This window comes from Papio anubis, chromosome 18, assembly GCF_008728515.1.
Source record: "Papio anubis isolate 15944 chromosome 18, Panubis1.0, whole genome shotgun sequence".
NCBI classification, from domain to species: domain Eukaryota; kingdom Metazoa; phylum Chordata; class Mammalia; order Primates; family Cercopithecidae; genus Papio; species Papio anubis.
Window position 1 is genome coordinate 72,259,144 of NC_044993.1, and position 13,343 is coordinate 72,272,486.

General features: G+C 45.7%; 1 protein-coding gene across 5 annotated transcripts in view; it reads left to right on the plus strand.

Moving 5' to 3' along the window:
* Positions 1–3,560: 3,560 nt before the first annotated feature.
* MEIOB (meiosis specific with OB-fold) overlaps positions 3,561–13,343 on the plus strand; it is a 43,718-nt gene continuing 33,935 nt past the window's right edge. For 4 of the 5 annotated variants that reach the window (XM_021931642.2, XM_003916351.4, XM_021931643.2 and 1 more), the window contains exons 1-3: positions 3,561–3,740; positions 9,202–9,279; positions 11,569–11,626. In XM_021931642.2, coding sequence (XP_021787334.1) covers positions 9,211–9,279; positions 11,569–11,626 — 127 coding nt within the window. In that variant the 5' untranslated portion in view covers positions 3,561–3,740; positions 9,202–9,210. The remainder of the gene's footprint in view (positions 3,741–9,201; positions 9,280–11,568; positions 11,627–13,343) is intronic. The other variant, XM_021931645.2, reaches the window with a different exon arrangement.

The following is a 13,343-nucleotide window of genomic DNA, read 5'->3' on the forward strand; positions in this document are numbered from 1 at the left end:
CTGAGGTGGGAGGATCACCTGAGCCCAGGGAGGTCGAGGCTGCAGTGAGGTGTGATCGCGCCACTGCACTCCAGACTGGATGACAGAGTGAGACCCTGTTTTGGGAAAAAACACAAAAATGATTAGTTCTTTGATGGAGGGAGGAGTGGGGGTGAGACTAATTATGCCAGTAATTGATCTATTAGTATTTCAGCTCCTGGGAGGAAGATTGTAGTCATGGGATCGATATTGGAAAAGTTATAGTTTTGTTAATAAAAGCTTATCTTGTAATTCATTAAAATAACTGTCAATTGTTTCCTATTGATTAGAACGTGTAAAGTTTGTGACTATATATTTTGCCTGTCACTCCTTTGTGACAGCTCCTAGATGTTTTGACAGCTGGCCTGCTCTGGGGGAGCTGACCATGTAGCCAACTACAATTTCTTTAGCCAGACATGTGAGCTTTTTCAGTCTGACCCTTGTTCACTCACCCTTGACTTCCGCATCAAGCGGCAAGGGCAAGCTAGCATTTCTAGTCCTTATTTCTGTTCGTGTACATCCAAAATATACTGACAAGTCAATTCTATTGTTAAGAGCAAACTAATTTCACAGAACTGCTATAAAAAATGCGCAACAAGGGAGTCCTAATTTCACGAATATGAAACAATTCCATTCTTTTAGGCTTATGTTTTGAAGCGTCATGGCTTATGAGAAGCCTGTTGTGTCCTGACGAGGCTGACAGTGTTTGCTTAACCTTATGTAGTTTTCTGTAAAAATTAATTTACTAAATGTGACAAAATTAAAAAAAATTTAAAATATTATTGCTTCACTGAGGCTCAAATGAAAAATGCATGAAAACAATTTTTATATTTTTTTCCTCTCCTTTAAGATGGACTTAAAATGCTAGTTTATTTTATTTTGTTAATTTTTAGTTTTTTGAGTGTCTCTCTGTCTCCCAGGCTGGAGTGCAGTGGCCCGATCTCTGCTCACTGCAACCTCTGCCTCCAGGATTCAAGCAATTCTCCTGCCTCAGCCTCCCGAGTAGTTGGGACTACAGGCGCATGCCACCACGCCTGGCTAATTTTTTGTATTTTAATAGAGATGGGGTTTCACTGTGTTGCCCAGGCAGGTTGCCGACTCCTGAGCTCAGGCAATCCACCCACCTTGGTCTCCCAAAGTGTTGGGATTACAGGCATGAGCCACTGTCCCTGGCCACTAGTTTATTCTTTTGGAAAGATAAAGATATCTTCTTCTTCTCGTTTTTTTTGAGACGGAGTCTCACTCTGTCACCCAGGCTGGAGTGCAGTGGCGCGATCTCGGCTCACTGCAACCTCCGTCCCCTGAGTTCACGCCATTCTCCTGCCTCAGCCTCCTGAGTAGCTGGGACTACAGGCGCCCGCCACCTCGACCGGCTAATTTTTTGTTTTCGTATTTTCAGTAGAGACGGGGTTTCACCGTGTTAGCCAGGATGGTCTTTGATATCTTGACCTCGTGATCCGCCCACCTCGGCCTCCCAAAGTGCTGGGATTACAGGCGTGAGCCACCGCGCCTGGCCTTTTTTTTTTTTTTTTTTTGGAGACAGGGTCTCGCTCTGTCACCCAGGCTGGAGTGCAGTGGTGCGATCTTGGCTCACTGCAAGCTCTGCCTCCCGGGTTCACGCCATTCTCCTGCCTCAGCCTCCCCAGTAGCTGGGATTACAGGCTCCTGCCACCACGCCCAGCTAATTTTTGTATTTTTAGTAGAGATGGGGTTTCACCACATTGGGCCAGTCTGGTCTCGAATGCCTGACCTCAGATAATCCGCCCTCCTCGGCCTCCCAAAGTGCTGGGATTACAGGCACGAGTCACTGCGACCCGCCAAAACTATGTTCTTTTAAAGGCAGAGACTGGAAAGGAATAGGGACGATTTAAAAACCCAGCTCTTCCCATTATATTTGAAATGGTCAAAAGCAGGTACCTTATTTTGCTTTCCAGTATTATTTAGGATATTTTTAAAAAATGAGGAAAAGAAAAATTGTATTTTAATAATAACATAAAACTTGGTTCTGCAGTTGCATTTTTCTTTTATGTTTGTGTTATATGTACCAAAGTTGTTCTTCTCTTTTTTTTTTTTTTTTTTTTGAGACGGAGTCTCGCGCTGTGGCCCAGGCTGGAGTGCAGTGGCGCGATCTCGGCTCACTGCAAGCTCCGCCTCCCGGATTCACGCCATTCTCCTGCCTCAGCCTCCTGAGTAGCTGGGACTACAGGCGCCCACCACCGCGCCCGGCTAATTTTTTGTATTTTTAGTAGAGATGGGGTTTCACTGTGGTCTCGATCTCCTGACCTTGTGATCCGCCCGCCTCGGCCTCCCAAAGTGCTGGGATTACAGGCGTGAGCCACCGCGCCCGGCCTGTTCTTCTCTTTTTAAACAACGCTACATGTGGACAGTAGTAGGTGACAAATTTAATAGACTTAGTTTTTGGATCTTACTTGCCCTGGGTTGGTACTCTTAAAAATTAGTATAAGTCAATAGACTAAAAATATTTTTTCCTTTTATTTTCTAGTCAGTCTCTGCTTATCCAGACTAAAAAGAGTTTCAGATATTTAGATTTTTAAATAGAAGTAATTAAAAACATGAAGAGCTGAGAAAATTTTCGTCAGATTCACCTAAGTCCAATCCTTAGCATATCTAATTATATACACACTTTTCATACATAGATATACACATCTATGGGTATTTTCTTGATGTAATACATGCCAAATCTATCATTCGATGTAGATATATCTTATTAATTTATTTACTCTTACTCTTGCCCAGGCTGGAGTGCAGCAGCGTCATCATAGCTCACCGCAGCCTCGCTCCTGGGCTCAAGCGATTCTCCCCCCTCAGCTTCCCCAGTAGCTGGGACTACAGGCATGCACCATCATGCCTGGCTAATTTTTTTTTTTTTTTTTTTTTTTGAGACAGAGTCTCACTCTGTTGCCCAGGCTGGAGTGCAGTAGTACAATCTCGGCTCACTGCAACCTCCCTCTCGTGGGTTCACGCGACCTCTCCTGGGTTCAAGCGATTTTCACATCTCAGCCTCCTGAGTAGCTGGGACTACTCGGGTGGGCGGGCGGCGCCACAGGACAACCAGGCACTCACCACCACGCCTGGCTAATTTCTTTTGTATTTTTAGTAAAGACGGCGTTTCACCAAGTTGGCCAGGCTGGTCTTGAACTCCTGAGCTCAAGTGATCCGCCCACCTCGGCCTCCCCAAGTGCTGGCATTACAGGCGTGAGCCACCGCGCCCGCCCTTGATAATATTATAGATAGATAGATAAGTCTATTTTTTTCCGGCGCACCGTCTTTTGGAATCGAGCGACCACAGAGCCACACGGGGCTCTGAACCTGCTGCTGTCCTGCCCCTTTGACTCCCGCGTTGGAAGAAACGGCAACCGGGCTCCCCTTCCCTCGGCGGAGTCGGAGCGCAGCGGGGGCGGAGTCAGTGCGCGGTGGGGGCGGAGTCGGATTGCGCCGGGGGCGGAGTCGGTGCGCGGTGGGGGCGGAGTCGGAGCGCGCCGGGGGCGGAGTCGGAGCGCGGCGCGGGCGGAGTCGCTGAGGACGGGGCGGGGCCTCGTGGTAACGGTCGCGCGCCCTTCGCACCTGCACGAGGCTGTGGCCCGAGCATCCTGTGGAGAAGCCGCGAAGCGCCGGCGACCCGGGGGTCGGGCGGGCCTGGTCCGCGAAGCTGCGGCTGCCTCTGTGCAGGCCCGGGGAGCAGCTGGCCGGGCGAGCGTCGGGTGAGCAGCGGCGTGGACCGCGTGGTGGCGACGCCCGCCCGGCCTCCAGCTGTGAGGCGGCGTCGGAGGAAGGGAGCCCGCGCGGGTCAGGGCCCGGCTTTGGGCTGGCGGACGCCCCGAGGGAGCGGCGGGCGCGCGCGTGAGGGGAGGGGGCGGGCGGAGCCGCGCCGCGTGTGGGGTACGTGCCTGCGCCCCACGCGGAGTCCGGTCCCCGCCGCATCCTCGGCTCACCGCGGGGTTGGTGGGGGCGGGTTGTCCTGTGGCGCCGCCCGCCCTCCCGGCGCCTCCCGCGGCCTCCGCAGCTTTGCCTTTCCCGGGGCTTATCGAGGCCGGTGCCGGAGGACACGCGGGAAAGCCCCTCGCGGAGCTGAGAGCCTCTGGCTTGTGGGTCCGACTTTGAGTTTTCCAGGCCGCGACCTGTCAGTTAAAAAGTGCAGCGGTGGCGCACGCCTGTTATCCCAGCACTTTGGGAGGCCGAGGCGGGTGGATCACCCGAGGTCGGGGGTTCGAGACCAGCCTGACCAACATGGACAAACCCCGTCTCTACTAAAAATACAAAACTAGTCGGGCGTGGTGGTGGGCGCCTGTCGTCCCAGCTACTCGGGAGGCTGAGGCAGGAGAATCGCTGGAACCCGGGAGGCGGAGGTTGCGATGAGCCGAGATCGCACCACTGCACTCCAGCCCAGGCGACAGTGACGCTCCATCACAGACACACCCACACGCACACAAAACCGGGCGCGGTGGCTCACCCCTGTAATCCTTTGGGATTACTTCAGCTTTGGGAGGCCAACGTGACCAGCCTGGCCAACATGGTGAAACCCCATCTCTACAAAAAATACAAAAATTAGCCGGGCGTGGTGGCGCGTGCCTGTAATCCTAGCTACTTGGGAGGCTGAGACAGGAGAATTGCTTGAACTCAGGAGGCAGAGGTTGCAGTGAGCCAAGATCACGCCGTTGCACTTCAGCCCGGGCGATAGAAAAAAAAAATGTGCAGATGTCTGCTGGGTACTGTGGCTTATGCCGGTCATCCCAGTGCTTTGGGAGGCCGAGGTGGGAGGATCACCTGAGGTGAGGAGTTGGAGACCAGCCTGGCTAACATGGTGAAACCCTGTCTCTACTTAAAAAAAAAAAAAAATTAGCCAAGCTTGCTGGTGGTGCGCCTGTAATCCCAGCTACTTGGGAGGCTGAGGCAGGAGAATCGCTTGAACCAGGGATGCGGAGGTTGCAGTGGGCCAAGGTTGCGCCACTGCACTCCAGCCTGGGAAGCAGAACAGACCCTGTCTCAAAAAAAAAAAAAAAAAAGAAAAGAAAAAAATCGTAGGAACCTCATCACTGAGCTCCCTGGAAGCTTCATTTGTCTACAGTAGCAAGATAGAAATCACACTTGTTCCCATAACTTCAGTGCATGTTATATATGTAAAATTAGCTGTTAACTAAATTTCTAGTTCTCCAAAAGGCTAATTGTAGCAATATTATCCTCAGTTTACAAATTAGATCGCTTTTAAAAGGGCTCATGTATTCATTTAGTGAGCACATACCTGGCAGCTGCTGCGTGTGAGGCCCTGAACTGCATGGTTACTGTGGGGTGCAGTGAGGACGTGGCTCTGTCCTGACGAGCTACTGTGTCATGAGGGAGAAAGACAACACAGCAGGCAACTGGCAGTGTCCAGAGGGGAGTTCAGAGGCACGGCTGCGTGAGGCAGGGTGGCAGGAAAGGCCTCTCCTGGAGACCTGAGGAGAGCCTGTTTTGGAAAGATGGGGATGCTGGAGAAAGAGGTGCTACATCTGCGAAGGCCCGAGGCCCATGCTGAGGAAATGCGCGCAGCCGGGGGACCAGAGAGCCAGGGGACCGGAGAGCCAGGGGACCAGAGAGCCAGGGCACCAGAGAGGCCAGGTCAGCTGGGCATGGCACGCTACCGCAAGGAGTCTGGATTTGAGTCAGGGTGCCATGGGAAGGGTTATTTTTTTGTTTGTTTTTGAGACAGATTCTTGCCCAGTTGCCTAGGCTGGAGTGCGGTGGCGCAGTCTTTGCTCACTGCAACCTCCGCCTCCCTGGTTCAAGGATTCTCCTGCCTCAGCCTCCTGAGTAGCAGGGATTATAGGCATGCGCCACCATGTCTGGCTAATTTTTTGTATTTTTAGTATAGACAGGGTTTCACCATGTTGGCCAGGCTGGTCTCAAATTCCTGACCTCGTGATCTGCCCACCTCAGGTGAAACCCCATCTCTACAAAAAATACAAAACTTAGCTGGATGTGGTGGCAGGCTTCTGTAATCCCAGCTACTGGGGAGGCTGAACCAGGAGACTTGCTAGAACCCTGGAGGTGGAGGTTTCAGTGAGCCGAGATCGCACCACTGCACTCCGGTCTGGGCAACAGAGCAAGACTCCGTCAAAAAAAAAAAAAAAAATTGTAGAATAAAAGAGACAGTAGTTGTTGATGAATGAAGTCATCTCTGAATTCTCAGATTGAGCTCTTTCGTTCATATTAATCTTGTATCTGTTAAAGTGGCCAGGTAGAGAAGCAAGTCATATTTTTTTGTGGGCAGACACTAAAGTCTACTACCATATACCTCTAATGGTAGCAGACAAGGGAATTCAGAGAGATAATAGGATACCATGTTCCACCAAGAGATACTAAGGGATAAAAATGTGGAGAAATCACTTGATGTGTAGGTAGTTGTGTTTGTACAGAAAGTTCAGCCACTGACTCAAATGTCTGACTCATCCTCTCGACTCATTTGTCTGGCACTTTGGGCTGTAAATAAATATTAGTTGAATGGCTGGATGAGTGAATGAATTTGTCACAGTTTGGCAAGTGTTTTAGATAGTGGCATTGCATTGTAAGCCACATCAGACCAGGCCAAAGAATGAATTAAAAACTTGACACAGCTTAATTCCCAAATGTTTCTTCTGGCACTGAAAGGCCTTGAATACAAAAACTGGTACATTGGATAGTATTGACAAGCAGTGCCATCATTGGTTGTGAGCCTGTGAACATTCAGGCATCTTGTATACACTGTTTCTATTTTTCATTGCAAAGTTGATGTTATCCACAGTTTAAGGATGAGGAAATTAATGTTTAGTAATGTGAAAACACACGACTACAAACAAGTGGTGCTGCAATTCAAAATCACATTTGACTAACTCCACAGGCTGCCTGAAACTCAGGTGTCATGAGACACATCCTTAACTGGAGCCTGTGGGTGTGGGCATTCCTAGAGTTAAAGAGGCCCTGGATTATTAAGTGAAGTCAAGTCAACCTGTTTGATATAGCTTAGAGTTTTTCTACAATAGAATCTTTTATCGTGATGATATTGAGGGACAAACCACCATTTCGTTCATCTGATATTTATTGTTTTCAGTTATGAAATACATACATAAAAATATGTAAGATGCCACCTCTCTCCTTATGGAGTTTACCATGTAGAGGTGTGTTTAAAATTACTACCTTTCCCGGGCTGGGCACAGTGGCTCATTCCTGTATTCCCAGCACTTTGGGAGGCTGAGATGGGTGGATCATGAGATCGGGAGATCGAGACCATCCTGGCTAACACAGTGAAACTCCATCTCTACATAAAATGCAAAAAAATTAGCCAGGTGTGGTGGCATGTGCCTGTAGTCCCAGCTACTTGGGAGGCTGAGGCAGGAGAATCGCTTGAACCTGGTAGGCAGAGGTTGCAGTGAGCCGAGATCGCGCCACTGCACTCCAGCCTGGGCGACAGAGCGAGACTCCGTCTCAAAAAAAAAAAAATTACTACCTTTCCCTTCACACAGTATAATCAAATGCTCAATTTGAGGTGTTTACAGTAGTTTTTTGCTGTATTTTTTGAGGTAGCTTGATGCTAATAAATATTTAAATCCTTAAATGTCCCATTGAGGCCAGGTGCGGTGGCTCATGCCTGTAATCCCAGCCCTTTGGGAGGCTGAGGCAGGCGGATCACGAGGTCAGGAGATTGAGACCACCCTGGCTAACATGGTGAAACCCCATCTCTACTAAAAATACAAAAACAGAATCAGCCGGGTATGGTGACAGGCGCCTGTAATCCCAGCTACTTGGGAGGCTGAGGTGGGAGAATGGCGTGAACCTAGGAGGTGGAGCTTACAGTGAGCCAAGATTGCACCACTTCACTCCAGCCTGGGCAACAGTGAGACTCCGTCTCAAAAAAAAAAAAAAAAAAAATGTCCCACTGAATCATCTTGCATGTAAAACTCTAAATTTGGCTGGGCTTGGTGGCTCATGCCTATAATTCCAGCACTTTGGGGCAGGTGGATCACTTGAAATCAGGAGTTCGAGACCAGCCTGGCCAGCGTGGTGAAACCCTGTCTCTACAGGGTTTTGTCTTGTAAAAATACAAAAATTGGCCGAGCGTGGTGGCTGGCACTTGTAATCCCAGCTATTCGGGAGGCCAAGGCAGGAGAATCCCTTGAGCCCGGGAGGTGGACATTTCAGTGAACTGAGATTGTGCCACTGCACTCCAGACTGGAATACAGAGTGAGACTGATGTCTCAAAAAAAAAAAAAAAAAAAGAAAATAAATAAATAAAAATTAAAAAATAAAACTAAATTTACATGGTGCTCAGAAACTACTAAATTTTACATGGTTTTAGAAATGAAAGTTAAGAATTGAAACCTATAATAGCTATATCATTCAAAATTATAAAAGGACATTCTGAACATGTTTTCTATAGGTTGAATCAATATTAATGTACATTTTACCATTACAATAAAAATTTTATAAAGAAGGAGTAAAATACCCAGTGCTTTCCTACATAATATTTTATTTTATTTTATTTATTTATTTTTTGAGACGGAGTCTCGCTCTGTCATCCAGGCTGGAGTGCAGTGGCGCAGTCTTGGCTCACTACAAGCTCCGCCTCCTGGGTTCACGCCATTCTCCTGCCTCAGCCTTCTGAGTAGCTGGGACTACAGGCACCCACCACCACGCCCGGCTAATTTTTTATATTTTTAGTAGAGACAGGGTTTCACCATGTTAGCCAGGATGGTCTCGATCTCCTGACCTCATGATCCACCCTCCTCGGCCTCCCAAAGTGCTGGGATTATAGGCATGAGCCACCGCGCCTGGCCAATAATATTTTATTTTATTTTGTTTTATTTATTTTTGAGACAGAGCATTGCTCTGTTGCCCAGGCTGGAGTGCAGTAGTGCGATCTTGGCTCAGTGCAACTTCCACCTCCCAGGTTCAAGCACTTCTTCCTGTCTCAGCCTCCTGAGTAGCTGAGATTACTGGCTCCCGCTCCACATGAGGTTTTGCCATGTTGGCCAGGCTGGTCTTGAACTCCTGACCTCGGGCAATCTGCCCACTTTAGCCTCCCAAAGTGCTGGGATTACAGGTGTGAGCCACCACGTCCGGCCCTAAATAATATTTTAAACTCTTGGAATTTTTCATGATTTATTTCATTTATTCAGTTTATATATCTAAATTATATTTTCTAAAATGCAGATTAAAAAAATGGCAAACTCCTTTGCAACGAGGACCTTCACTACCCTTTCAGATCTGCAGCCAAATATGGCTAATCTGGTAGGTTTCAATGATGTGGTGATTTGCTCACTAACAAAATCTTATGTGATAAAATTGCATCAACATTATTCATTCATTCAACACATGCTTTTATAATGGACAAGTATATAGATACTGATTGCATTGGTATAATTGTTAGATATTAAGTATACCAAAATTTCTTTGTATTTATGCCACCTAGATGAAAATTAATCTTTATTTGTATGTAGAGTAGAAGATGTGATTGTAGATATGACTAGTAATTGTTCAAAATGATTAATAGATGTATTATTTTAATTAAATATTTAATAAAGTGAAAAATTTAATTCATGCTCAAATTTAGCATTGTAAAATTAAACCAGGCCGGGCACGGTGGCTCACACCTGTAATCCTAGCACTTTGGGAGGCTGAGACAGCTGGATCACCTGAAGTTGGGAGTTCGAGACCAGCCTGACCAACATGGAGAAACTCCCGTCTCTACTAAAAATACAAAATTAGCTGGGCATGGTGGCTCATGCCTGTAATCTCAGCTACTCAGGAGGCTGAGGCAGGAGAATCGCGTGAAGCCAGAAGGCGGAGGTTTCAGTGAGCTGAGATCACGCCATTGCACTCCAGCCTGGGCAACAAGAGCGAACCTCTGTCTCAAAAACAAAAAAACAAAAAAACAAAAAACAAAACAAAACAAAACAAAACCATTTGGTTCAGCAGTAGCAGTTTTCTAACCAAATTATCGAAGTTATGGTCTAAGTATTTGACATTATGGTGCTTTTATGATACAAGGTTTATAACAGGTGTGTTTTCTGAAATTATTATGTGAAAATTGACTTTTTGAGCAGTAGTTATAGGGGAATTCAATGATTTTGAATACACCTCAACTGTTACTTATTTAAAAAAAAAACTGGGTAGAATCATCTTATAAGTTAAATAACTTATTGTAAAGCAACTACCACACACCCTTATCTTCCCTGCCCCTGAGCAGTCACTATATTTTGCTTTTGCAAACTGGATTTCTTACAATGGAATACATTTACATATAACTTTAATAATTTAAAATTTATAAATATTAAAAAAAACAAGTGTTATAGTTTTTCTTGAAAGGTAAACTATTTGCTAATAATGGTCTCTTCAGATAGAAAGTTTTACTCAACATTTCCATCAGTTGGATTTTCCAACAAAATTCAGTGAGATCTGCATGTATAAGGAATTGAAGAAATAATACCAATGTGTCTAAATAAGCAATAAGGCTAGCTGATAGCTCAGCTAGAATGTAGGAGTCTTAAAAGCCTGATTGTAATGTAAATGTCACAGATTATTGTAAGGTTAAAATCAGTTGCTGCAATTAGCAAAATAAGTTTAGTTTTTTCCTTTCAGAAAAGGTATTCATTTTTATTTTTAATTTATTTGTTTTTATTTATATTTATTTATTTATTTTGAGATGGAGTCCTGTTCTGTTGCCCGGGCTGAAGTGAAATAGTAGGATCTCAGCTCACTGCAGTCTCTGCCTCCCGGATTCAAGCGATTCTCCTGCCTCAGCTCGCGAGTAGCTGGGATTACAGGCACCCATCACCATACCCAGCTAATTTTTTGTATTTTTAGTAGAGATGGGGTTTCACCATGTTGATCAGACTGGTCTTGAACTCATGACCTCAGGTGACCCACCCGCCTCGGCCTCCCAAAGTGCTGGGATTACAGATGTGAGCCACCACACCTGGCCCATTTTTATTTCTCAAAACACATTTAAAATTTTTCTTCAGTAGTCATTGAAGAGAACATTAAACATTTTAAGGAGATGTTAATATCTCTGAGGTTTAAGATCTGGGACTTTAGGATTTAGATTTATTAGTGGCAAAATATAAGTTTTGTTACAGTCTAATTTATATTACTGTCCAGCATGTTTGGATTAAGAAGCTAAGCTATTTTATGTGGATTGTTAGAAAACCCTATATAAAGGAAAGCTTTGAAGACCGTGGCAAACTAAATTGCATTATACATGAGCTTTGGATAAATTCAATAAGGACTGATAGCATAGGGCAGTTATTGTGCTCCATCTAGTGATTGAAAATAAAATAGAAACATGCTAAGAATTAAATGATTATAATAGTAGTTAACTTTTGGATTACTTTGTACTATTCCTTGTGGAATTGAACATTTATGAACTTCTTTTAGATGTTTGCATGGAATAAATACATTTAAATGTTCCAAGTCAGAAATGTTTGTTAGAGCCAGTAAAGTATAACAAACCCATGAAATTAAATTTACCATGTACATCTGTGTTTAATATTGGTCTTCTGTAACCTTTTTGTTTTTCAGAAAGTAATTGGTGTAGTTATTGGGAAAACAGATGTCAAAGGCTTTCCAGACAGAAAAAGCTGAGTTCTATTTAACTCTTTGCTTCATTTTTCATCAACTTTGGCTTATGACTACAACAAAGTATATTTAAGTGATTAATTTTTCTATGCCTGTTTAACTCCTTAAGAGCAATGGTCATGCTCTCTATTGGATGGTCAAGTACCTGATTCAAGGCTGTGTCTTTCCCTCCCTCCCACATTTTCTCTCTCTCTCTCTCTCTCTCTGTATATATACATATGTGCATATATATGTATATTTGAGCACATGTGTTCTCTCTCTGCTTTTTTTTTTTTGAGAGCTGCAAAGCTCTTCTGCTTTTTTTTTTTTCCGTAGATGGGAGATGGAGTCTCGCTCTGTCTCCCAGACTGGAGTGCAGTGGCGCGATCTCGGCTCACTGCAAGCTCCACCTCCCGGGTTCACGCCATTCTTCTGCCTCAGCCTCCCGAGTAGCTGGGACTACAGGCACCCGCCACCACGCCCGGCTAATTTTTTGTGTTTTTATTAGAGACAGGGTTTCACCGTATTAGCTAGGATGGTCTTGATCTCCTGACCTCGTGATCCACCCGCCTCTGTCTCTCAAAGTGCTGGGATTACAGGCGTGAGCCACCACGCCTGGCCGCTTTTTTTTTTTTTCGAGATGGAGTCTCGCTCTATCACTCAGGCTGGAGTGCAATGGCACGATCTCAGCTCACTGCAACCTCTGCCTCCCGGGGTCAATCGATTCTCATGCCTCAACCTCCCAAATAGCTGGAATTACAGGCACATGCCATCATGCCTGGCTAATTTTTGTATTTTTAGTAGAGATGGGATTTTACCATGTTGGCCAGGCTGGTCTTGAACTCCTGACTTCAAGTGATCTCCCTGCCTCGTCCTCCCAAAGTGCTGGAATTACAGGTGTGAGCCACTGTGGCCAGCGCCTGGCTGATTGAAAAAAATTTTTTTTGTAGAGACAGGGTCTTGCTCTGTTGCCCAGGCTGGTCTCAAACTCCTGGGCTCAAGTGATCATCCCACCTCAGCCTCTTAGAGTGCTGGGATTACAGGCATGATGCTTTTATCTTTAAGGTAAATACAAAGCTGTCATCTGGTACCCATATCATTTGTGCATGCACTTTGTTTCATCCTAACTAATTAGATCAGAATTACTAAATAAATAGTTTGAGAAAGTCTATATATCTTTTTACCAAACTTCATAAGGCGCCATTGCACTCCAGCCTGGGCAACAGGAGTGAAACTCTGTCTCAAAAAACAAACAAACAAACAAACAAACAAACAAACAACATGGTTATTCACCTATCAGACTGTGAGGGAAGGAGAAAAGCTTCTGTGTTGTTTGGCTTCTTTTTATGATGACATCTGTGATATTCCTTTTTTGGAGGAAGTATGCTTACTGACTTAAAACATTGTACATACAACATTATATTTTCTTTTGTTTTTTTTTTTTTTTTTGAGACGGAGTCTCGCGCTGTGTCACCCAGGCTGGAGTGCAGTGGCGCGATCTCGGCTCACTGCAAGCTCCGCCTCCCAGGTTGAGGCCATTCTCCTGCCTCAGACTCCGAGTAGCTGGGACTACAGGCGCCCGCCACCACGCCCGGCTAGTTTTTTGTATTTTTAGTAGAGACGGGGTTTCACCATGTTAGCCAGGATGGTCTCGATCTCCTGACCTTGTGATCCGCCCGCCTCGGCCTCCCAAAGTGCTGGGATTACAGGCTTGAGCCACCGCGCCCGGCCAACAAATA